The sequence below is a fragment of the Leptinotarsa decemlineata genome, unplaced genomic scaffold (assembly GCF_025532065.1).
Source record: "Leptinotarsa decemlineata unplaced genomic scaffold, Ldec_3_MD MMD2_P_RNA_scaffold_12, whole genome shotgun sequence".
In the NCBI taxonomy this organism is placed as follows: Eukaryota; Metazoa; Arthropoda; class Insecta; order Coleoptera; family Chrysomelidae; genus Leptinotarsa; species Leptinotarsa decemlineata.
Window position 1 is genome coordinate 5,727,064 of NW_027412526.1, and position 27,606 is coordinate 5,754,669.

At 33.6% G+C, this 27,606-nt stretch overlaps 1 protein-coding gene across 1 annotated transcript; it reads right to left on the bottom strand.

The window, feature by feature from the left end:
• Positions 1–701: 701 nt before the first annotated feature.
• Positions 702–26,762, bottom strand: MED23 (Mediator complex subunit 23). Its single transcript, XM_023172871.2, is given in 11 exon segments — positions 702–1,369; positions 1,757–2,052; positions 5,339–5,867; positions 5,870–5,952; positions 9,130–9,571; positions 14,147–14,403; positions 18,971–19,180; positions 19,250–19,671; positions 23,906–24,192; positions 25,691–26,036; positions 26,178–26,762. Coding segments are annotated over 11 exon segments (3,894 nt in total). The 5' UTR covers positions 26,589–26,762; the 3' UTR covers positions 702–758.
• Positions 26,763–27,606: the final 844 nt, after the last annotated feature.

Sequence of the window (27,606 nt, forward strand, 5' to 3'; positions counted from 1 at the left end):
CCTTTTTGAGACGTTCCTTTATATTAAAGAGCCCGAAAGAACGGTCTAATAGAGTCTTGATGATTCCTCTCTTAGTCGATTGATGGTGGTTGGATTACTGGTTCAGATACTGTCCTGTGTGAGTGGGTTCTCCGTATACAGATGTTTCCCATTTAATGTCGGCCCTCTTCATCAAAACGTCTAAGAATGGCAATTCGTTATGGACTTCCTTCTCCATTGTGAAAGTGATGAAAGGACTTATGTTGTTGATGTGCTTCAGGAAGGTGTCTAGTTCTGCATTCCCATGGTTCCATATTATGAAGGTGTTGTCCACGTATCTCAACCAAATTCAGGGCTTCTTCAATGGCCAGAGTTTCAAACCACTTCATATATATGTTGGCTATAACCGGTGAAAGTGGGATTTCAAAACAATTTATATCATATTAGACAATGCAAGTCCAAACTAATGAAATGCACGTTAATTCAACTTGTATTTTAACTGTATGTTAAAATGCGTATTCACATCCCATTTTTCTATCTAGTCCGATAAAGATGCATCTGTCTTTGATCTTTGTTGATCGAATATTTATAATTTTTTTGTAATGAATACATTTATTTATTTTCTCTAAGCGTTGTTTTTGCATTCTCGTATACTGACATTAATTTATTTGTACCGAGTAAAATGGGTTTTGAACCTGTGAATGAATAAACAAACAAACTAGCTTATGAAATAAATTTATTACTTTAATTTTAAAATAACTCGAATATTTAAAATCACTCTAAGAAGCATTCACTTCTTCAATCGTCAAATGCGCGATGAATCTCAGCCGCAGCTGAAGCTGGGGCCTCAGCCTCCTCACAACAGCCTCCAACTCCTTCTTCATACTATCTCCGATAAACATATACTTAATATGGTACAACAAATCGCAAATGGGGTCCATGTACTTCATCTCGCTCTGGGCCTGGTCGACTTGCGCCAACAATTCATACAGAGCATTAGTCAGGTCCGTTATGGCCATAAAACGTTGCAGAAACGGCCCGACCAAGTGACAAACGAACAGGAACTGCTCCTCTGTATGAACGACGACAGGTAAACATTCTCTCACCCAACGGGGGACGCTGGAAATCAGACCGGGGCCTGCGTGGTGCCACACAGAATGCGACAGCGCCAGCATGTAGCTGAATCGATTGTGCAGGAGACCCGCATGTGTCTGTTTGAAGTCGAAGAGGCGGAACGGTGAACAGTCAAAGGGCCAGGTTTCTAGTTCAGCAATGGTCGATAGGAGGCGGTCGTGTAGTATGCTCCAATAGCTGACTGGAAGGGCGGCCAGCACCAGACCGATTGCATTGATCCACTGGTGGATGTCAGCAGACGGTATCATCACGAAACCTTGAAAAAACAGCCTCCGTTAGGAAAATGAAATCATAATACATAGTGTTTGAATACAACTGTAGACTTATTATTTATATTATATTTCAAGCCGTTGCTTTGCTTAAACAGTATTTTTTCCCATCAAAAAGCAGTGTGGAATTAAAACACGAACTTGTTTTTGATCCATTGTTTTGAAAATAACAAAAATAGTGTCACTCTTAGCACAATAACTCACCAACTCATGAGTAGCATATCATGAAATTTCAGCAGCTTTCTTTTTAAGGTTAGAACTAACTGAAAAAGCGGTGAATTCAATAAGACTAGCCCATCTATGTGTGAGGCTCTAGACTTTTGAGCCCAGATAGTACTTATTGAAATCACATTGAATCTAAAAGAGCTACATACCTTTAGCAACAACATCCAGAAGCCCGTTAGCAACAGCAGGAGGTCCTGCCGAGAGAGCCATCAGTTCCACGCAAGAAGTATACAGAATATGTGCCCCCGCATTTGGAAACTCGTTAAACCTCCAGTCAGGCATTGGATTAGTGTTAGTTCCTCTGATAACATCTACTATTCTTCTCACCACCTGAACATAGTAATCCAATTCCGGCAACCATACCTCGTCAGGAGACCTCGCGAGGAAAGCTTGATACGGTTCCGAAAGGGTTTCTTTCAGACTTCCTAAAACGGCAGCTACCAACCTAAAAATCATCAAGATATTGACGCTCGACGAAAGGACACGATTTTTTTGAATACCTTCCTTTTCAGATCAAAATTACTATAGAAACTAAAACTTTCTTTGATCACATGTTAAATATACTACAATGGCTGTCGATTTCAAATCGATTATTCTTTTTAACAATGGTTTTTATATTTAAAATAATCAAAAGTCTCCAACCAACATATTTTAATGAATTTTTGGTTTTTAATAATCAAATACATGAACATGAGACAAGATCTTATAATAATTTTCATATATATATAGAACTCACACTGGTGGCGGAACTAAAAACTTATTCTACAAGGGACTACGGGAATTTAACAAATTACCAAATGCCATTAAAGAGGAAAATACTGTAAGAGGGTTTAAAAGTAAATTATTGGAATACCTAGAGCGTTAGTTAGTTGGAAAATATGTATATTATATGTAGTTACTATATCAATATTGGTTTTCAACATTGGGTATTATAAATTGTATATTTTTTATTATTATCTTTTTATTTAGTTTATCTTCATTATTGTTATTATCTATATACATATTTGAATTTTATTAATATTTTTGGCACTGTGGAAATTCAAATTATTAATTAGTTATTATGTCTTGTAAGATTAGGATGTATCCTATAATAATAAAGATTACAAGATATAAAAAATTCACATATTTCAAGACCCATTTCACTCAATACAATTTAAAAATTCAAAATAGCTACATATAATACCTTATACAAAAGTACATCAGATTTATTTTCATTTATTTGAATTTTTCCCTTTTCAGATCAAAATTCCTATAGAAGCTAAGAGTTTTTTTGAGAGACATAAAAAAATTCACGAATTATATACTTATTTATTTATGTGTTCAAGGCCCATTTCACTCAAATCAATTTTTAAGAAAATTCACAATACCCAATACAAAAGTACAGATAGAATAAAAAAATTATCTATTTAAAACTAGTCATATTGTAAAAATGCAACCAATAATCACATTACGTTATGGGGAAATGCTACAGAAATAAATAGGATATTTGTTACACAAAAACGAATTGTTAGAATGATATTCAACATGAAGCCACGTGATTCTTCCAGGGAAATTTTTAAGAGTAAAAAGATTATGACAGTTTGCTGCATTTATAGTTATAAAAGTTGCTTACACATTAAAAAGCATGAAAATGAGCTAATAAAAAACAATTACCACCATCAATATTGCACTAGAAATGCTTCAAATTTAATAACAATAACTCACAGAACATCCGCATTTGAAAAATCGCCAACTTATGCTGGGGTAAAAATATATAATAAACTCCCTAATCTAATGAAGGCCTGTAATACTATCGAATTAAAAAAATCACTGAAAGATTTCTTGTTGGCTAAATCTTATTATACATTACAAGAGTATTTCGCTGATTGAGTTTTTTGTGGATATCTGTGTGTAAATAATCTTATTCTTTTATATTTTATTTATTCTATTTATTTATATTACATATATGTATATATATCTATCTGTATTTTACGGTCCTATGTTTATATGTATTGAATGTATATTTACATGTTTATTTGTTTACATATTTATAAGTATAAGTTGACATGTTTGATACCAAGTAGTTGGTCCATGAATGAATAAATTTCTTTCTTTTAAATACATGTACACATGAAAATATGTCACTAGATTAAATGTTCTATTAGAAAGACTTATGCAGAAACTACGTATTCCGCTATGAATCTAGTAAATTTAGGAGAGGCTGAAAGGCCGATCTTGGATAGCAATTAGGGACGATGAACAATGAACAAGTTTAATCCAATCTTCAGAGTATTCAATTGAATTGGATTGATAACTATAATCAATTTGAGAAAAGTACTTGCTTGATCACTGGACAATTTTTATCGGTAGCTACATGGTCAATGAGCTGTTTGGTTTTAAAATTTAAATTCAAAAATTCACAATTTGCACATTTTATTTTAGAAACAGAACAGTTTTTTCTTCATAACAATTGTCACATCGAGAGCAAATTGTTAAATTTCTACAGTTTCTTGAAGAGTGATTCAATCGGCAACATTTGTAACACTGTGTTAATTGATTATTAGCATAGACTTTTAAATTATGCCAATTGATGAACAATTTTCCTTGGTTTTTTCCAAGAATATTCCTGAATAGATTTCCATCAATGTCAGTAGAATATCTAGGTACGTATAAATTATTTCAACTTGATATAGGCGCTGTTGCCAATATGTGAATTAGAAACAAATCCTTTTAAAAATTAAAACCCAACATTTGGAACATCAATTTGAATACTTTTCGAAGGGAATTTGAAAAACTCATGAATTAAACTCAACTTTATTTTGTTCAAACTTGCATTTGCTGTAATAACCCGAATTGAGGAACATTCCCCATTGGCAATGTGCACAAATCTATATGTAGTCCATCTAGCCTCTCTCTCCATAAAAATGTGGAGAGGAGGTAGATTTAGAAGGATCGGCCGCTGACGGTGTGGCCAGACAAGCCTGTCTATGTGAGTCAGAGAGCTTCGCCTGAGCCGAAATAGTAGTGATTAAATCATGAAAATATTGTAATTTGTTTTCCTTCTGCAATCGATTAATAATCTTGTCTTTTTCAATAATCAAAAGTTCTTTCTCCTCGATAGTCTTACATAAACGTCTATTTTCTTTATTGAGATCGTTTTTTATAATCGCTGCTTTTTAATTCTCCTGGTAATTTATTCTCAGAATTTGCGATTCAGATGGTATACTATCGTAGCTGTTGTCTAAATTACTAGTCCTTTTTTTGCGTCTAGACATTTCACTAGGGTACAACTTCCACTTGAAAAACGAAATTTAAGGATATTATAGGAGATTTTGTGGTAAGCTACTCATAATCAACTACAAAAACTAAAAACAATAATAACAACAGCGAATAAACTGAACACAAAATCAATTTCCGACCGTTTTTTATAACTAATCCGATGCCCGTGGGACCGTCGAATCCTCCGATACTACAGCACTGAACGCGTTTGATGAGAATCTCATCCTAAGAGCGGTTGAAGGTCCCCGGCAACTCGGAAGGATCACGTGGTAGGAGAGCCTACTGGTTTTATAATTCTACTGTGGCTTGACATTGTAATTTATTGGATAAAATTATTTTAAATTGTAAATTTTTCAAATGTATGTTATCTTTAGCTTTAGAGCTTTAGTTTATTTTAAGTATGTCCTTGACTGGTGTTAAACTGGATGTTTAACGGCACAAATTCTAATATCAAGCGAGGTAACCATACTAACCTTTTCTTCAGTGGCGGCCTATCTCTCAGCTTAGCCTCATAGTAATGCAGCGTATTGTACAGATACGTAACAGGCCTATCGTGGAATTTATACAGACATCCTAGATGTTCCAGCAGTATTTCCAAACTCTTCGTCACCTGCGGAATCTCCAAAAACCTGTGCACGACGATATCGAAAACCGGCAAAAACCTCAGGCAGACGTTACCGAAATTCGGATGGTAACCGCTGCTCTGTTCTTCCGGGGCAAACTTCTCCGGATACTTCCTCTGGAACTCGAGATGCCTCTCGTGCCAGTTCGTTTGCAACCAATGATCGGGCGAGTTGTCTTTGACAAAGTCTTGGACTCTGTTGCGGAATTCTGTCGCCTTCAGGAGCACTAGCTGTATGATGAAGGAACAGACTTGCGCTTCGCTGCCCTCTTGCGTTCTGAGGGCGAGGCACAGCACGAGTCGGTCGATCGTCACGATGGTGTACTTCCAGATCATGTCGTTGATGGTGTCGACGCACTTGTTGACGTGCTGTCCTCCGGGGAGTTGCTGAATTCGAAAACGAGGCAGTCGCAAAACTTTCGCAGGTGCGCGGACAGAGCTCTGGCGCCAATCCTCTCCAGAATCCTGAAGTAAAAACATACGGTTTTTAAGTCTACAAATAATTGGGATGGGATAATTGGAATGGGATTTGTGTGTAAAAAACTAAACGAGTTTTACAGTTGAAAATTCATTTTCCACAACGTGGAATTGAAGCAAGCTCCTCTATAAGGAGACTCAAAAGTTGAAGAGCTCCAAGAATAATAATAATAATTCCATTGAGTTATTCGTAGATTTCCAGTAATATTGTCAAATATGGAAAGTATTCATGAAATAATTCAAATTCATTCAAGCAAATACATGCATTTAAAAATGTTTCAACCTCAACTTCAATATTCTAAAACAAAAACACTCAGTATTCACAATTTCATCTTTTAATATTCCAAGTTCATAGACATCAAAATTGATACGATTACAGGATATAGAAATATAAAACAATCTCCAAATACGCAACAATGTAATCCTGGCATATGAATCTTTATAAATATTGAGGGATGTCAGGATCATCGACAGAAAGTATTGAGTTTTCAGTATTCATTGATCACTCTTCAGAAACGATTCCAGAGCATTTAAGAATGCGACACATCTCCTTTTCTTCTATTCTGCTGGGTAGCAGTATAATGTAAGTTATTTTTATTCTTTGTATTTTTCTTAACTATATCATCAACTATCCCCAATGTGTATATCAAGAGGGGTATCTCAAGGCTTTGTTTTGGGTTATTTTTGCGGACGACACAAACATTTTAGTATCTTCGGGAACTATGTCCGAAGTAATTGTCAGAGCTAATGATGTGACTGATCAAATTTCTGAGTGATGTTCTATGAATGGCCTGCTGCTAAATTCTGCTAAATCTCAAATGCTCGACTTTGTTACTAAAAAATACAATTGATAAAAGCTATTTGGTTAGATTGAATAATGAAACTTCACATCAAGTTGATTGTACTAAATTCTTAGGTGTTGATATTGATAATAAACTTACCTGGAAGTGACAAGTTGATAGTGTCAAACTGAAGCTCAGTAAACATATATATTTACTTCGTCAGTTAAAACAAACAGTCTCTCTTGATGTTCTCAAGCTTTTATACCACAGTTTAATTCAGTCAGTAATTTCCTATGGTCTTGAACAGTGGGGTTTATCAGCTAAAGCTGAAGAAGTTTTTGTTATTCAGAAAAAGTTAATCAGAATTCTGGCTGGTGCATCTTGAAGTGAACACTGCAGGCCATTATTCATTCGTTATAGTTTATTAACAATGCCTAGTTTGCATTTCTACCAAATACTGATGTATATAAAAACAATACTTCAATTATTCCTAGAAATGAGCAAATCCATGAACATTTCACCAGAAATAACTCTCAACTACATCAACCTTATAGTAGATTAACAGTATCAAAGAATCAGCCCAGTTGCTGTAGGGTTAAGCTACATAATAAGCTTAGTGAGGACATAACTATATATATATATATATATATATATATATATATATATATATATATATATATATATATATATATATATATATATATATATATATATATATATTTATTTTATTTTACACATTTTTCAATTTATAACTTTGTGACATTATCTATTTTGTATAGTTTTATTTCTTTTCAATATTGTACATTGACATTTTCCTCTTTTTCATTTGTACTTCTGCTCCTGTGGCTATACAAATCAATCTGAGTTAATAAAGAGATTATTATTATTATTATAAAGAATCACCCCATGTGCTATGGGGTTAAGCTACATAATAAGCTTAGTGAGGACATTACATCCTCAAATATCAATCTTTTCAAAAGGTGACTCAAGATTTTTCTATTGCAAAAAGCATACTACTCTGTAGATGACTTTCTCCTTGAATCGTAATTTGATTGTAGTTTATCAACTTTTTTTTATGTGTTTTATATTGACTTTTTATCTTTTTTATGTTTGTTGGACCAGTTGAATCGGCCAGTATTTTATGATGTTATGTTTTTTTTTGTCAAATGTGATTGTGAAGAAAAACTGATTTAATAAATGTTTGATTGACTGATTGATGGAGTGGCGTAGTCAAATCCCTCATATGAAGTTTTGCAAAAAAAAAAACAAAGTTTTTCGAATAAGGCAAACACTTAACATCAACACAATAGGTTCGTTCCAACCAGCGTCAGAAACAGTTTCTGACAGTCAGGATTCTGCGCAGTAATGTGATTGCGTTCCAACGTGAGTTTCCAACCATTAGTAAACTATCAGTTTTCTGTTCCATCCAAGATTCCAATCTATCAGATCGAAATCTATCAGAATGGTTTGAGGATTATCTTCTAACCATCAATCTGACGCATGCGTATTCCATATTACTGTTTCTGTTTTATGTTCATGCAACTTACAAACAACATAACCTGCAAAAATTGTTATAAAATAAATTATGTATTTGCTGGCGCAGGAAAAATTGGGAATTCTTTAAGTGAACCTATAATATAAACATCTTTAATTACACAAATTAATTATTGCGGTGACCTCTCAGTTCCATGTTGATAAGTAAATAGAATAGAGATATAAAATACTGCAACCTTCTTTTACTCTCCAGAAATACACTTGATTAGATTTATTTTTAAAGAATTGAAGGGGTTATATTTTTAGGAGCGACATTCGTTGTGGAATGTTTGAAATACAAACTGAGTAGAGAAAAGTATCTTCTGTATAATTCAGTGTGCATATAGAAGTAATTGTTTCGAAAAAAATTTTTACTCTTTCGTGTAATTCAATGTTTATATGAAAGTAGCTGTTTCAGGAGGACATTCTTTCAGTTTGTGTCTGAAAGTTACTTCTTTGCATTATCTACACATCCATGTATAGAGTTACTTATTTTCAAATTGATTACTTCCTTCCTTTCTTTGGAAGATTCCCTCATCCCCTTTTTTTGTATTAAGATGGAGTAGTAGAAAGCCAAAAACTTTCCCAAATTATTTTTAAAGGTTATGTTGAAATTCCATGCCAAACTTCAGTTGAACTATCAGCTGTTCCAATCAGAAATTTCAAATTAATCAGAAACCAATATTTACCAGACATGCGCGTTGACAACGATTTATAAACAGTTGGAAATCTGTTTGTGACTCAAGGTTGGAACGAACCTAATGTATGATATGACATCCGAAATGATAAAGAAGTCTCTATGCTTTCAGAAACACTTTCACTAAATACTACAGAAGAAAACATGCCTTACTTGTACGCGATGGGGCTGATGTGATTGGTTTCAAGCAGCATCCGCCACAGCAAACAAAGGAACAGCGGAGGCGCTCCCGGCACTCCGAAGTGGGCCATGATGTCGTTCTCGTTGTTCATCGACGCCCACTTCCTGTTCTCTTCCTCGACGGCCTTCTTCAGCTGCTGCTTGTTCTCTTTGGGGACGGCGTGCTGCGTGAAGAACTCGGCTAGGGCTCGCGGGAAGCAGTCCAGCGTGTGAGGGGCCCACGCGTGAGGCGTGCTCTGAGCTATGGTGGTGAGGAGTTCGTGGCACCAGGAGCCGTCAGTGCCTGTCACGTGGGTCGCTCGGGCCAGCGTGAGCACGAGGACTCGATTTAGCTCTTCGGATTCGGCGGATACGATGGTTTTGGGCTCTTGGAGGAAACGGGAGAGTTCCGGTTGGACGTCGCCGCTGCCCAGACCTGGGAAGGAAAAAGTTTGGATTGCAGCGCATGATTAATTTGAGAAGAATTTATTGAATTAGGATTCCCTAATATACAGGTTAGCTAACTTTGAATATACTATAATCAACAAACTTTACATAAATAATACAACTATATATACAGGGTGTCCCTGGACTTCCTCTTTTCCTCTCGGGAATGTATAGATGAAGTCAAAATATCACCAGTACTTCATATAACTTTTTTTCCAAAAAGTCTTCGTAACCAAGTTACGGGCCCTCGAAGTTACAAAATGAAAAATGTTTTTCTTTGATAACTTTTCAAGTGAATATTCAAAATCATCCAAATTTTGGTAATTGACTAAACAAATGAATTCCGTCGATGAGCTTTCATGCAGGAGTCAGTTGTTTTGCTACAAAGTCAGGAACGGACTACCCCCGATGGTCCACACCCCAAAACTTTGAAATGACAGATATTTTTCAATATTTTCCAACAAAATAAGGTTACTTGGACAATTTCATGAATAAAAGTACTCGTGTGCAAAGTCGATCGGAGCAACGAGTCTTGATAAAAATGTAGTTCTACTCGACGACATCAAACCCGCTCGTCCACCATTATTTGAAATGAATAATTATCAAAGCAAAAATAATAATGATAACGTTAATTCAACAACATTTATAACTGTGATAGCAGATATTTTTTCAAAAGAAATATCAAGTTCTGTAGATTCGTGGTGTTTTTAAACTAACAAGCTACTCTACTATGAAATATCGAATTCATTTCATATTTTGTATGTACATAATACGTGTGGAATAATCACGTTTCGTGTTGATCAGTTATCTGAATCTCATGAAACTCAACATTCGAATGTTTCAAATTCTTCTTCACAGCTAAACTGTTGAGGAGTTTCACTGATAATTATAATTATAATTTTATGGGAGAAATTCTTTAACACGAATCTAAATTTAGCTGAAAAAACGCACATCGGAAAAAATATTTACTATACTAATAAAAAGCAAACGAATGAACTACAAAAACGGCTGCACATGATCAGGTGAAAAATATCCAGGGAATAATTATGTTCCATTTCTTTCACAGATGTTGACAAAAAAAAACCTTTTAGAAAGTTTTGATAAAAAATGAGAAACTGGAATGCGATTTTGTTTTGTTGAGTAGTGCGTTGTCATATGACTATCATTGTATTGTCAATATTCTATAGGATATTTTGAATTTTTTTGATATGGCCGAACAGTTTACATTCAATGAATATGCAGATATGCATGTATTTTATGGACGAGCATTTTGTAATGCTGCAGAAGCTCGTCGTCTGTATTCCGAGCATTTTCCCAATCGAACGGTACCGTCAAGAGAAACATTCGAGTGTGTCGATCGCAGCTTGAGGGAGACAGGTATGTAATAATTGATAATTAATTTGAGCACGTTGTTTTATTTCGATATTATTGTAGGTACAGTTTTGCCAAAACGAGGTGGTGAGGGCGCTCCTAGGACTGTACGTACCGTTGTATTGGAGGAAAATATTTTGGAAGCCGTCGCTGATGATCCTTCAATGAGCATCAGAAATCTATCAGAACAGTTCCATACATCCAAGTCCACTATTCATAGAATAATTAGGGAACATCTGCTCCACCCATTTCACATCCAGAAGGTACATGCCATGACACCTCAAGATTTTCCAGCACGACTGGAATATGCCAATTGGTTCATGGATAGGCAAAGAGAGGATATGACTTTTATTAATCGAGTTTTATTCACTGATGAAGCAGGTTTCAGTAGAGATGGAGTTATCAACTCTCATAATCTCCATATATGGGCCGAAGAAAATCCCCATGGGATATTGCAAACCAAACACCAACGGAAATTCAACGTGAATGTTTGGGCTGGTATCATAGGAAACCATCTTATAGGACCATTCGTTCTACAGGACCGATTGAATGGAGAACGTTATTTGGAGTTCATTCAGAACGATTTGAATGGACTTTTGGCTAGCTTCTTCAGAGGTTTAACCATCATGGATTGCTGTCCGATGACTACCTTTTAGGCTTCGTAAAGCCAATTTATGTCTTGTCAGGTAATCACTTGTATTTGTACCTGCATTTGTACCTGTTCTCGTACCTGCACTTGAACCTGGAACATTAACAATCTTGCTGCCTGTTGTCCTGTTCGTTATTCTCAAATTCCTTAAAATGGGGTTCCATATTTGATTGAGGTTCCCCGCTTCTTCTTTTCTGTTAAAATTCTCCGTGTGTTTGTGGATCTCTATTGCCTCCCGTACCAGTCGGCTGTGATATCCCTGGTTGGGGGTAATTAGATCCGTGTTTTCAAACAAAATTTTGTGGTCTCCTTCACTAAGTGAAAAGCAATGACACTGAAAACCTCAGCCGTGAAAGTCTAAACCATTTTGTCAATGGTTTATTAAATTAGCCTTTATATAGCACCCATATAGGCAATAATACAGGTTAGTCGAAGTAACCGATATAGTAATCTTAAAGCTATCGGCGAATTCAAAGGCCCAAAAAACCAATACAAAGAATTATTGCCGCTACGAATTACGTGGACTGAAGAATTGGCGGTTCGTATTGGATAACTTTTACTAATCGAGTTTTATGATTGGCTGAAGAGTCATAAAATTAAATTTGAAGTCATGTTACGGTGACGAATAGAAATCGGGAATGCGGGGATAGTTATCGTCGTCGTGTTCAGTTCAGGGACTGATCGCGATTTGAATGTTGAAATTCGATATTGGTGAAGTTATGATTACTTAAAATTTTTGTGGTTAGTTTAAAATGTGGCGTCCTTGGACAAGTACTAATAGTAATAACGAGTATGATAAAAACGCAGACTTTTTCCTGTGTAGTGATTCCAATAGCGCTGGTGAACAATGCGAAAAAGAGATACCAGTGAATAAGATTCGGATGCATTTAAATATTGAAACACAGATAGTATGTTTCAATGTATATAAGAATCTACATATCAAGTTTGGTTTCTAGGGGAAAAAAACTATTACAAGCAACATCAGATTTGACCGAAATTCCTTTCTCAACTGTACGTAAAATAGTCAAAAACAAACCTTATGAACGCAAGACGCGATTTGATGCGGGATTACCAAAACCTTTAGATGTTCATCTAATGAAATCTTTAAAAAAATACAACCGTTACAAAAGCAATGAAACAATTGAAATCATAAGGAAGAAATTGAATACTTCCGGCCATAACATGAGCTGCTGTGACAAAACTCTTCAAAATTGGATAAAGAAACTAGGGTTTAGATTTAAAATAATAAACAAACACCAAGCAGTTATGGAAAGCAGAAGAATAGTGGAATTGCATAAGAAATACTTAGAACAAATAACTAAATAGACAAGAACAACGGCAAATTTTCTATTTGGACGAAACTTAGTATGACACTCACGACACAGTTACGAAAGGGTGGACTGATGGTTCGAGAATGTGTACGCCTAACATGCCTGCAAACAAAGGATCGCGACTAATCATTGTGCATTGCGGAGGAAGTAAAGTATGGGTTTCGAATTCTTTGAAATTATGTGGAAAAAAACTTGAGGACTGTTGCAAGGATTGCAACAGGAGGACTGCAATATTGACTATCATAAGAACATGGAAGCTAATATTTTAGAGGAATGGTTTGAAAACACATTGATCCCAAATTTGGATGTGAATAGTGTGATAGTTTTTGACAACGCTTCCTATCATTCGCGACAGCTCATTAAAGTACCGAATAAAAATTCGAGGAAAGATAAAATACAAAGTTTTTTATTGGATAACAATTTGTATTTTGAAGATAACTATACCAGAAACCAACTACTTGAATTTTTCGTACACCTTTTGCTTCAAATAGCCCCATAAAAAAAGTCTAAAGGTGTCAAATCTGATGAGCAGGCTGGCCATTCTGTAGGACCTCGACGGCCAATCCAACGACCGAGAAAAGTAGTATCCAAATAGTTTCTTACTTGTTTGGAGTAATGTGATGCTGCTACATCTTGTTGGAATACAATATCGAATTCATTAGGATTCGCTTCGACGATTTCAGTGATGAGAGGGTCAACAGTAGTTTCCAGCATTTTCAAATACAGTTCCCCTGTTAAATTTTGATCAATAAATAGAGGTCCTACAATATGGTTTCCCAATATTCAGTCGTACTGACATTTTTTGTCATTTTCATAAACAAAAAATAACTTAACAAACCTTATTGGGTTGTTGAAATTGCCATATGGCAGATAAGAAGGAATATTTATGCGAATATCGATTAATTAATGTGTTTGTCTACAGGAAATTAGCTCGATCAGTGCTATACCAAGCTTCTTTCAAAATAGTGTGACGTAAAGTTATTTGAGATTCTAACTACCCTTATTTTTTTATTGACAACTTTCGAAAAATATCAATTTCCTACCTTTACCTCAAAAACATTTCTTTTGAGCACAATTTTGAGGTAGGTAAATTCTCGATCCTCACTTGAAACTGAAATCAATTCGAACACAACTGAAAAGTAATGAGTTTGGTCAACTTTCAATACTGTAAAATTACAGTAAATTATGTTATGATTTGAAGAAAAATAGTTACCTGTAATTAACCTCAATGCGGTCGATTCCACGCACAAATGAAGCTGCGTTTGATTGGCCTGCGGTACAGCGGCCAATGAATGTAAATGACTCAATAACTGCACCCTATAGTGTGGATGGATGTGGTGCATCCTGTAGCTGAACATCTCCAAAAGTGTGTACAAAGTTCCCCAAGCGTGAGACTTGTACACTTGAGGCAGTAGCTGGTTCAGAAATCCTTTGATTCCAAGAGATTCTATCTCCGTGTAGACCAATAGTCTGATTGAACAATATTATCGATTACAAATGACATCTGTTCAAGAATACTTTCAGCGTAAGCATCCATATAGAGAACCATTATTAAAACTTTGTTGCAAATGCTCTCAACCTCAGTTCACTGAGGTGTATACAGTGTGACCGCAAAGTATGGAATAAATGCAATATTTCCAAAACCAAAGATCGTTTTACAAAAACCTGAAACACGTCGATTTTCAATTTTAATATTCTACATTTTACAACAAAATTTCATTATACAGGGTGATCCATATTAATGATGACATCATCGGTATTTTTTTTAAATGCAACACCCTGTATTTGGTGTCAGTTTTAGATAATCCGTAACGATCTGATTCCGAAAAGGTATGATACTTGGGGTCTAACGGACAGAATCTGAAAGATGTGCGCTGAGAAAATAAATTTTATTGATATCCAACAAAAGTAGAAATCAATTAATTATTTTATATTTTTTTCTAATGATTAATTTAACAATGGGAAAGTAATCCAGTAATAAATACATTACTTTATTTTAAAAGTTTGAACTGTAGTCCTTGCTGTATTTGACAGTAACCTAAACGTTGAATAAATTCTTGTTGAACCTTGTTTATGGTTTCTTGAGAAATACTGTTTATTTCTGTTCGAATTCTCTCTTTTAATTCTTGAATATTTGCTAGTTTCGTTTTATAAACAACATTCTTCAGATGGCCCCACATAAAGTAATCCAACGGATTTAAGTCTGGCAACCTCGCTGGCCATACAATATGTCCACGTCTACCAATCCATAGGTTCATAAACATTTGGTCGAGATATCTACGAACATCCGCATCATAATGTGGAGGCGAACCATCCTGTTGAAACTATAAACTTTCATCAAAACTTCCAGGAATATTTCTACTTGGGAATAAATTAATTAAAGTAGAAGGACGACCTGATTTGCGTGCATTTTCAACTGTACCAGTTTCTCTAAATTTCTTTTCAATATTACTTACTGTTGACTGCGTTATGCGTCTTTCTGGATATTTTTCATTAAATAACTTACACACTTCCACCTGAGTTCGCGATCTGTCTCCATAGCCAATCATCATAAGAATTTCATTTCTTTGCTTTACACTTAAATTCATTAATTCTTAAAATTAATTCCAAGCAATACTACAGAAACTTCACGAATTAATACAACAACTACTGTTCTATTTAACAGTTACTGAACGTATCGAAATAATTACATTTCACAATAGCAAAAAAACTAGCCGCCTAGTTTTTTGAAATGAATAAGAAATACTTGTTAGCCCGGTTACTGACAGCTACAGCAAGGAGTACAGTTCGAACATTTACAATAAAGTCATGTATTTATCACTGGATTACTTTCCCAGTGTTGAATTATACATTAGAAAAAAATATAAAATAATTAATTTCTACTTTTATTAGATATTAATAAAATTCATTTTCTAAGCGCACATCTTTCAAATTATGTCCGTTAGACCCCAAGTATCATACCTTTTCGAAATCAGCTCGTTACGGATTATCTAAAACTGTTGCATTTAAAAAAATTGTTGATGACGTCATCACATTAATATGTATAATATAGATAATGAAATTTTGTTGTAAAATGTAGAATATTAATTTTGTAAAACGACCTTTGGTTTTGGAAATATCGAATTTATTCCATACTTTGCGGACACACTGTATATGTATATACACATATATGTGTATGTACAAATACTTGTACGTGTATGTGTTTATGTATATGTGTATAAACGTGTAAATGTACATGTGTATATTTGTGTATGTATATGAATGTGTATTTCAAGTGTTTTTTATTATTTTTATAGATTTTAGTTGTTGTAATTCTTTAATTATGTAATAATAATGTTGATTAAACTGACACGGAGATAAAACACTGATAAAATATTTATATACAAATTTATTAATGATCGTGGATTTATCGGCTGATCCCCTAATAGAAATTAGTTAATGTTGTGAAAATATAAAACTGAAATAAATATTTTTCAAAAATTTGAGAGGAATATAGTTCCTAATTTTGAATAGAATACCAATGACGAGTGCTATTTTTTTTGAATAATTTCAATATGATTCGTCCTCAATAAATTTTCATCAATATATAATCCTAGGGATTTAATAAAATGGGTATAACTTATTGAATTATTATTAGATAGAATAGATCCTTACGGTACTCCAAAACATATACTTCTAATGGAACTTTTTTGATTTTCTATGCAAACATATTGTTGTCTATCACTCATATAATTTACAAACCAATCAAGGATTTTCCAACTAATGCCAAAATTGTTTAGTTCTGAGATCACTACATTATGATGTACAGTATCAAATCCTTTACACAAATCTGAAGACAAGAGACAACATTCTTTATTATTGTCAATTTCAGTTTGAATTTTTGAAATGACATCCATTGCTGCTGCCTCTGTATTACTAGACCTGCGAAAACCATGCTGATCACTAGTATAAAATATTATTGTTTTCCAAATAATCGGTTAATCTTTCATTCATCAATCGTTCTGAAACTTTGGAAAAATACTGATAATACCGAGATTGTGCGGTAGTTGTAAGGATCATCTTTTTTGCCATTCTTATAAATAGGTGTAACTTTTGCAATTGCAATACCATTTTCAGAAGATTTCGAAACAATGAAGAATAAATTTGGTGAGATTTCAGTTTTGACTGCTTCAACAATATTTATACTAATATCAGCATAGCCAGAAGCTTTTCTTGGATTCAAATATTCTCTTATTTCTTCAATTTCAGTTAAATTTAATGACCTAAATACATAGATGACACACTTGAATGTTTTTTAGGTCGCCTTGAAATATTTGGAATGGTAGAAGACAATTTTTTTCCAATCGCAACAAAATTATCATTATTTCCCAAATTTCAGATAAATTGTCAGTTTCATGATTATTCAAATTAATATTTTTTTAAATTTTTACCATTATTAATATTACTTCTATTGTGCAACAGTGATTTTATACCAGGGACTAATATTTGTGAATTGTTCTTGACAATACTTTAATTTTTTTTCTCTTGTACTTTTTTTGAAGAATTTATTCAATTGAGAGCCTTTTTCATTAAAAAATTGAGAATTAGGAAAAGTTTTTTCTTGAAAAAATATTTATCACGTTCTAAAATTAATTGTGATATAGGATATTCACGTTAAGAAGAGAATGACGTCACAAGATGACAAGTTACGGCATTGCCAACATGTGCACTATTTAGATCTTTTTAATTTTTTTTTGTACTGTTGATTTGTTTTATTGCTGTTAACTTTACTTACTATCAATTTACTTTGTTGAAATACAACTTTGTTGAGACTGTTTCGACAATGTTTTAAACATATTGAATATACGCAGGTCTTATCAAAAGAAATGATTAGTTCTGAAAAGAAAAGAAAGACAGACAGTTTTCGAGTTTTTTTTCGGCAACATCTGAAATTTTACTATCAATTGAGCAACATACAAAATGAAATTTTACTAGTTTCATTGCTATTTAAAGCATTTCATTGGGAATTTTAAACTTGTTATGTTGGATATACAAAATTACCGAAAATGGCGTCATTCTCTTCTTAACGTGAATATCCTATAGTTGATTATAAATAGTGTCAGACCCGAAAGTTCGGTTTCGGTTTCGGTCGAGTTTCGGCAAAAAAACCGAGTTTTGGTTTCGGCGGTAAACCTGCCGAAACTACATTCGGGAGTTCTCGCGCTGTGATCGGTCATATTCGACGCGTCCACGTGATTAATCAATGTCGTGACTTACTTTGTGATTTACTTTGTTTATTACATAAATATTAAGTATAGTCTAAGTAACCGATATAGTAATCTTAAAGGTGTCGGCGAAGTCAAAGGCCAAAAAAAAACCAATTACACGTGGACTGAAGAATTGGCGGTTCGTATTGGATAATTTTTACTAACCAAGTTTTATGATTTGCTGAATAGTCATAAAATTAAATTTGAAGTCATGTTACGGTGACCAAGAGAATGTAGTGATGAGTACCGCATTGTGTGTGTTATTAAAGGGGAACTGGTGGAAGGTAGGGGGGTCTATATCTTTCACTTGAACTATACCTATTATATACCTTAAATAAGTAATTTTATGTTTAATATTTTTGAAAAACCATTAATAATATTCAAAAGAAGAATCTACACCTACTCAAATGAACACCTCACCTATTTTAAGTATTTTTAAGGTGCAATTAATATTTTTTCTTAAATAAGGGGTTGTTATGTTGATTTGTTGATTATCAATAAGTGAAAATATCTAAGACTGCATAACGTTGTGATTTAAAGATGAAAAAATAAAGACTGACTGATTATAATAAAGTTTTCTTTATTTTTCTCTCAAAACATAATCATTGTAAGGAACTTTTGGTTTCGGTTTCGGCCGAAACTGAGACCGTTGCCGAAATTCGGTTTCGGTCGGACACTAATTATCAAACCAAGGTTTTGAATTTTTTTTATTTTGTATTTTCTTCTAAAGGAACAAGAATCGAAAGTGTATCAATTTATCATATGCCTCATTAATATCTAATTAATATTACCTGCTGTATGTTTCCACTAAGGCCGGAGACAGGGGCATCCCGGACTTTGCCTGGGCCAGCTTGATAACGTGAGTCACTATACTGTGGATCAGACTCATTTTGGAATGTACGGTGAGGGAATCGAGGACAGTCATACTCAAAGGAGCTGTAGGAGGTGAGGCAGACTTGGCGCTCCCTTGTATAGTCTCGACAAGTGCTGCCATCGGTTTGCTGGAATACACAAAAATTATAAAGATACGTCAGACTTAAATCTGTGCGAACGCTCGGCTATTCTTTTACCTAAAATAATCCTGATTCGTTGAGTAAGCATTACACAACAGGGCGATTCTATAATCATTCCCCATCGCGAGAGCGGCATTACTGGGGGGAACCAGGTGCTGCAAGAAATCGTGATGAGCCCGTAGCTTGGTCGGCACGGGCCAAGTGATGTTGACCAGCTCTGCTTGAGCCTTCTTCGTTAAGTGAATCCAGATGCAAGTTGTGGCCATTTGCCGAGTGCACTGGGGCTGATTGAAATCGGGAACCGGCAAGGGTTGTTCCTGTTCCGGATAAAGCAGCTCATACAATCGCAAGACAGGGAGAAAATTCGACAAAGGATTGCGTTGAATCGATCCCGAAATGAATTGCAGCAAAACCCACATTAGTTGGTCCCTGCCCCTTCTGAGGTCTCTTCCTTGTAAACGAGAATGTAGAGATATAACCTGAAGAGGATATATTTGTATGATTTGAGAAGAGGTACGAGTTCAAGAAAGGATTACTTATATTTTAAGTTGAAGTCTCGAGTTATGTAATATACCAAACACAAATTATTTTTTTCTCCAACTATTATTAGACTATTGCTATTTTTTATCCTCTGGTAATGCAGTAAATTAAAAATTTTGCCAACTCGAAATATTTTTTAGTTTTACAATAATTATGTGAATATACTTTGAATGACTAAATCTAAATGGTAAAGCTTGGTAAAAATAGAAAAAAAATCGAGTTAACTACAAAAAATTCATAGAAAATGTTACAATCCGACTAAATAATGAGAAAATAAAAAACTTTGAAGGAATCATAAAAATTATTGTAGAGGAAAAAAAAGGCTGTACAGAAACAACAATACTGAAGGTAAAAGAGGGAAATGAATGGATAACATCGGAATTCCTAGACAAAATCAAGGAGAGAGACAAAGTATATAAAAAACTAAAAGGATCGCCCAACCCCCAACTTCAACAAAGGTTTAATTATTTCAAAAATGTGGTTAATACAATGAGACAGTAACTGAAAAGGAATTGGATTGAAAAACAGATGAACAAAGCAGGTAGCAATTCAAAAAAGATATGGCAAGTCATCAATAATGTCATACATAATATCAATAGAACAAAAAAGGAAAACTAGTATTGACAAAATAACATTAGAAGATGGAATCTGTATTACAGATAAGCTCCAAGTTGTTGATGGGTTCTTTAAGTATTACTTTGAGGTAGGAGAAAATATCACGGAGAATATACAAGATATGGATTTGAACTTCATAGAACAAGAAAACAATAAATCCATATTTCTCCAGCCTGTTGATAAAAAAGAAATTTCAACTATAATTCACTCTCTGGAAAATGCTTCAGCACCAGGATATGATGGTATAACTAAGGAGGACTTGCTGAATATTATTGATGAAATCAGTGATCATCTAGTAAAGCTAATAAATGGCATTATGGAAAAGGGATACTTCCCACCGGAACTAAAAATAGCTAAAGTGATACCTATATATAAAAATGGAAAACATGATAGGCTAAATAACTACAGGCCCATATCACTGCTAAGTGTCTTTTCTAAAATAGTGGAGAAAGTGTTGAAAGTCAGAATAGTGAGATTTATTAATGAAACTTTCTGCTTCGACTCATATCAATATGGCTTTCAAGAAAAAAAAGTATTCTGAGTGCAACAACGGTATTTGTAGATCTCAGAAAAGCATTTGAGATACTGTGAATGAAGATAAGATTATGAACAAACTGTTTAATATCGGATTCAGACGGGTTGCTTATAAACTGTTAAAAACGTTCCTAACAGAGATAAAATTATACACAAAATTAGAAAACATTCAAAGTGATGAGTGTAATATAAATATTGGTGTGCCGCAGGGATCAGTTCTCGGACCTATACTGTATCTTTTGTATGTCCACTCACTGAAAATGGCTAGTTTGGATGCAAGATACTTCACCTTTGCTGATAATAGCGCACTAGTATATTCAAATAACTGTCTTGAAACATTAGAACAAACAGTGAATAATGACCTAAACAAATACTATCAATGGCTACTGATGAATAAGCTAGCATTAAATGTAGAAAAAACTGTATATATGGTGCTAAAGCACAAAATCAAACCAATTCGAGCAATACAATTATATATAAACAATAACTTGCTAAAAGAAGTCGAAGTTTACAAATACTTAGGACTGTTGATAGATAATAAACTCCAGTAGACAGAGAATATTAACAAAGTGATAATAAAAATTGATTCAATGACAGGAGCATTAAAATGCTGTGCAAAATATATAAACCTCAATGTCAAAAAACAATATATTACAGCTATATTGAATCACATATAAGGTATCTCATACCATGTTGGGGCAATGTGTAAAATTCATCTCTTTGCTCATGACACACTTGTATATTACTGTGCACATGATGTGGAACATTTGATAGATACAATGAATTGCAATTGCAATGGATGGCTGTGACAGATCTCATATATTACTATACAATGATAATGATATATAAAATGAATAATCACCTATCACCGACATACCTGAGTAGGCATATTGAATACAATGAGAATCATCATCACTATAATAAAAGTGAACTGAGAAATCCATTTACCATGCAGGAATGTTAGCTTTTAATAGTTTGAACAAAAATATTAAAGAATGTAGCACTCTTGCATTATTCAAAAGAAAGTTGAAGAGTCATCTATTGGGTGAATGAACTAGCCTTTATATAATATAAATTTTGACTGTATAAACTTTTTTTTTGTATTCTATATTTGAATTTTGTTTGTGTTTTATATTGACTAACAACTGTGATATTTTAAGTAGATGTTGTATATTTATTGTAGTACTCATACTTTGAAATTTTATTCCTGAGTTTAGTTGAGTAACACATTGTGGTGTCGTATTTGATTATAGATGTACTGTATTAGCAGTTTCATTGCTAAATAAAGGATTTATATATGTAATGCATCACAACAATTAATTAACAAACTAGGAAGAGCGCAAAACAAATCAATAAATACTCTGTATAACTTGTAGCGACCAACTTGCTGTAAGCAATATTTGTGAAGTCAAAAAAGCTTTGAAAAAATTCTATTTGAACATACAGATAACTGTTTAGAAAATAGGCTGATTGAGTATAATTTCACCATGTTGTATCTTTCAAACAATAGTTACACCAACATGTAGGTGTGAAACTTCATTTTATTTTATTATTTTTTTTATACTAATATTTTTTGTTTTCAATTTTAAAGTCCATCTTTATATTTTTAAATTTAAAAATAACTACAGGAATATATTAACCAAAGAATATTTTGTAGGCCATAACACCAGATCTATTCTGATTACTGACCAATGATATGTTTATAAATAAAAATAAAGAACCTCAGAAAGTATTATATAAAGCCAACATCAGTTGTTCTTATATTTCATAAAGAAGAAAATATAGAACATGATTTCAATTGCATACGATAACAAATTATTTTCCCAAGAAACATACATGTTCATAGTATGGAAAAAAGAATAATTCAAAACTATTACATAAGTAAGTAATATCAGAACAACAAAAAAAATAAGTAAACATTTTTTTTATATTAAACAGTTTTATTGAAGGGAAAAAAAGGTAATAGTGATGTAGATAATGTACTGAAAGCTAAAAAATAATTCGGAAGGGCCTAGACAGCGGTCATCACACCACTCTCCTTAGCAATCCATGGTATTGATCAGATAAAAATATTAAATCATTGGGCGTAGCGTAACCTGAGTAAATATGTAAATATTAGAGAGATATAGTTTGTTAACTTCACACCAAGTCTGTATATTTTCTAAGTGTCGTTGCAATGTATTACTGTCTTCGATAGTTTCGACAGGTATATATATTTTTAAATCATCTGCAAAAAATAACTTATTACAATCGACATAATTACTGAGGTCATTAATAAATAATAAAAACAGAAGTGGTCGAGATTCGACCCCTGAGGTATTCCAGATAAACGATTGTAATAAAATGAATCATAGCCGTTATAAGATATAAACTGTTCTTTTTCAGACGTTTTATTTTCTATTAATTCTGAATTAAGAGTACTTGAATGTACACATAAAACACACATATTAGATAATATATTTATACCTAAATATTTTGCGGAGGTTTTATTTTTTATTATTTCTAAATTAAGAGTACTTGAATGTGAGTAACACCAGTTGAATACTTTTTCCACATCTTCCTCAACACATTTTTTCCTGTCTTCAATGTTGGGACTGTCCCAGACGACAGTTGCGTCAGCATATAATGTATCAACATATATAGATTAAGAAAAGAACTGGACCCAGAACCGAGCCCTGAGGAACCCCACATTTGAGTTTTTTAATCTTGAATTTTCGTTAGTTCTCACAATTTGAGTACGATTCAATAGGTGTGATTATATCCATTGCTAAGAGAGTTTTCTAAATCCTTAGTATTAAAGTTTTTGCAGCACTATGCATGATCAACCAAATGCTTTAGTTAGATTACAGAAAATGGCTGCCACTACTCCATCATTTATTCCGGAATAAACTCAGGTAACTTTCATTCATTAACATGTCTATATGATTGTAATTAGTTTTACCTGAATGCAGGAAAACTAAATATGGTAAGACTGATCTTATTGAAAGTCTTCAGAGCCAGCAGAGTTATAAAAAAAATACATACCAAGCTGGGAAAACTTGCAAATTGGAAGAGCACGAAATATATCAACTGAGAGGAGAGGTGAAGCCATAAATCTTGGGTAGCTTGTTCATCCCCCTCAGCTTCGGTCCTTTCTAATGCTAAGACTACCAGTTCAATGAGTTGTTCTTCAATAGCTTGACAATGCTGTTTGTGCTGCTTGTTCAGGCCTAGCATGCCGCATACCATATCTCGACTGTAAGGTTGTTCTAAGACGTAACGTAACAGCCCCGTTTGTTTTTCTAAGAGTTCCGGAGCATACGGTAGAGTCCCTGAAATATAAAAAAACAATATGTTATACACGAATTCCAAGTAGAATGATTGATCACTTGATTGATGCAGTCATCTATATACCGAAAACCCACTCATGCGAGACAGTATCTGGGTCACCTCAGAATTGGAAAAAATAAACATATATCAAAGTTTTCCCTCGCCGAATCATTTTCTTCTTAAACTTCCTTTATAGATATGAATAATATTTCGAATTTACACAGTAACTTATTGGAATGAACTAGAAGTCTGCCCTTTCTGTAACTGTTTCACGTTTTCAGATTGTGGAAGATGAAAATACTCAAAAAAAGTTAACAAAAGACTGATTTTTTTTAACAAATAAATACTTTTGTTCAATATGTAACGAGACGATTATGTATGCTGATGACACGACATTTGGCATCAGTGTCAATAAAGGGAAGAGTCCGGCTACAATCTTTGGGGAAGTTATGGAACAAGCAAAAACCTGGTTCTTGACAAACAAGTTCATACCCAATGAAAAAAAAAACAAAAGTCTCATTTTTGAATCCAGAATATCCTACAATGTAGAAAACGACCTAGACATGCTACACACTAAATTTCTGGGTGTAGATGTAGATGCCAGGCTACAATGGAACATACATATATATATATATATATATATATATATATATATATATATATATATATATATATATATATATATATATATATATATATATATATATATATATATATATATATATATATTTAAAACGTTGAGAATAATGACACTTTACTCTTTGATAATTTTTGTAAACTTACCATATGTCAAACAAATCATTAATAATTACTCTGTTGTGCCCGATATACACGGTCACAATACTAATAATAAAGATAATTTGATTATACCTCAAACCCTGCGACCTGCGACATCGTTATGTAAAAAGCTCTCAAGGTGTTGCTACACATTAAGAGGACTAAGGAGTTTAGTTTCTAATGATGTGCTGAGAATTGCATATTTTGGTATGGCTCACTGCAACATAAACTATGGAATCCTGACACGGGGAGCTTCCCACATGAAAGTGAAGTATTCATGCCCCAAAAAAAAAAAGATAATGTTATATTTAGAAAAAGTTGATTCCAAAACTCATGCTAAACCAATCTTCATAAAATGAGTCACACTTACATTACCTTCCATTTATATTCTAGATGCAATATTGTTTGTAAATGAAAATAATTATAATAGTGGCTCCAGGATTCACAATCATGACACAAAGACATCAATGATACATTCATATAATAATTAAAAAAAAAACATATACTGTAAAATTCTAATGGAATTGGCAGTGTGCAGATAGTTGAAACACAGTATTTCACTTATGGTTCAGAAAAAAATATTTTTTCGTCTACTGTAACCAATTAACCAATATTTTTTCATTTAGAATTGATACTGATTTCAGTGTGGGAAACATAATCATTTACAGCTACTGTCAGTGATTGCTCCAACTAATTTCTCATTTACAAACTAAATTTTCTCACCTTTGAGGCTAAAGCGCAAGGTAAGTGGGTCAAGCTTCCACGGATTGACTAAATGTTCAGGACATCCGCTATGTTCCACAACAGGCCTCATTTCAGCTTGCCCCACGATCGATACCATCTGAGCACAAGCTCGGAAACTGTCCACATAATCAGAAAATAATGAAGAAAGCCTCCAATGCGGACAATCTGGGTATGCTTTCTGAAGTTCATTCACAAGTAGGTAACCTGGTAGGAGGCACGCATTCCGATCCATAATTTTTGTGGCCACGTCTATGAGAACACGTGTTTGTGGCTGAAGACCAGAATTTAAGCGCCAAGGCAATAACTTTGCTTTTTCACAGCAACCCTTCAAAAACAAATAATTAGAAAGTGAATTAGACTTCGAAGAGAAATCATTATCAATAATATTCATTTTGAACATAATTTAATAAAAATCATTACATCCTACAGTATATAGATGACACCGCCTTAGTTTAACACAACTTACTTTCATAATTTCTCGTACACCCTTGTATTCAACCATATCTATAATTTTCTTGATTAGTTTGAAACATTCTACCCAAAAGTGAGAATTGTTGTGTTGTAAAATGGTACTTGTTATGATAATTTCGCAGACTTTTCGAGCGGGAAGTATTCCATTTTTGACAGCAGTCTCCAGTAGAGATATGAGTAACTGCAACTGATTGTGCGAGCATCCCGAAGCAACTATCAAATATTGTTTGATAGCTGCGTCCAACTGATCTGGATTCAGGCAAAATGCGGAGTTCAGTTCTTGTTGCCATCGTACTATTTTCTCGGTTTCTTGGTCTGCTCTGTGTACCAGAAAGCAGTTGAAAGCTTCTTCGATACCATCTACTTTCAGAATATCATTCAGAAGTACATTAATTGCTTCAGACATTTTAACTATTTTTTTAGTGGATCAATTCATATCATATTCATATTTTATATGGTATTGATTCGTGACGATGGTTCATTATTGCAGTTTACAAATTCACAAGGAACATAAAAGTAAATATAAATAAATTAAAACATAACAATAAATTTCAGGTTATCAGCTCCTATTCTTCTTATGCTTATTTTTTTTTCAAGGACAGAACACAAGCACTACAGGAAAATCCTCAAAGCTCTCTAAGAGATGTTCTAAGGCGTTCAATGTACAATGATTCAACCATAAATGAGTTCTGTGTGGTTCAGTCACATTGAAATTGAAATATCTAGTCACTATTCCGTGTATAATAGTTATGCCTGTGGTTATGCCCAAAGAAGTTTTCTTTAAATTGAAAGAATCTTATAATTTTCTTAACACACTATGCATTTCTAAAAGCAAAGGCGAAAATATATAACAAATACTTTGAACTGTGTTGGATTCTGGCAAATTACAATGAACGGAATATTAGTACTGTTGGATATTTTGAAATCAGAGGGTTTTTATTTTACAACCGGAGAAAAAAACGATTGGCTCGAATTTTTGAAAAAAAAATTAAACAATAATTATTGTGGGACAAAAAAATGTCTCACAATAATGCTATCCGTTTTTTCTCAAGTTGACTCTGAATGCAGTCATTCACTGAATATTCACCCAAGTGAAGAGTCATCTCACAGTTTGATTTATCTCTCATCGGGCCGTTCAGCTCTGTATCGGAGAAAATCTGTGGACATGTGTTTATTACAATTCATGCATCGATTCTTAAGATCCGCCTCACTTTATTTATTTTTTGATACATTTATCAGTTCAAAGCGCCAAAATATTTTTTCTTCCAACAAAACTATTTTTTTCACTTCAAGTTTGACAATTTTCGCAACTAGGTGAAAGTTGGTTTTCAATGTAAATGTATAAGGTGCAGGTAAATAAGTTGTGTTTCAAAATACAAAACATAAACTCTAACATTATAACTAATGAACTATAACAATATTAT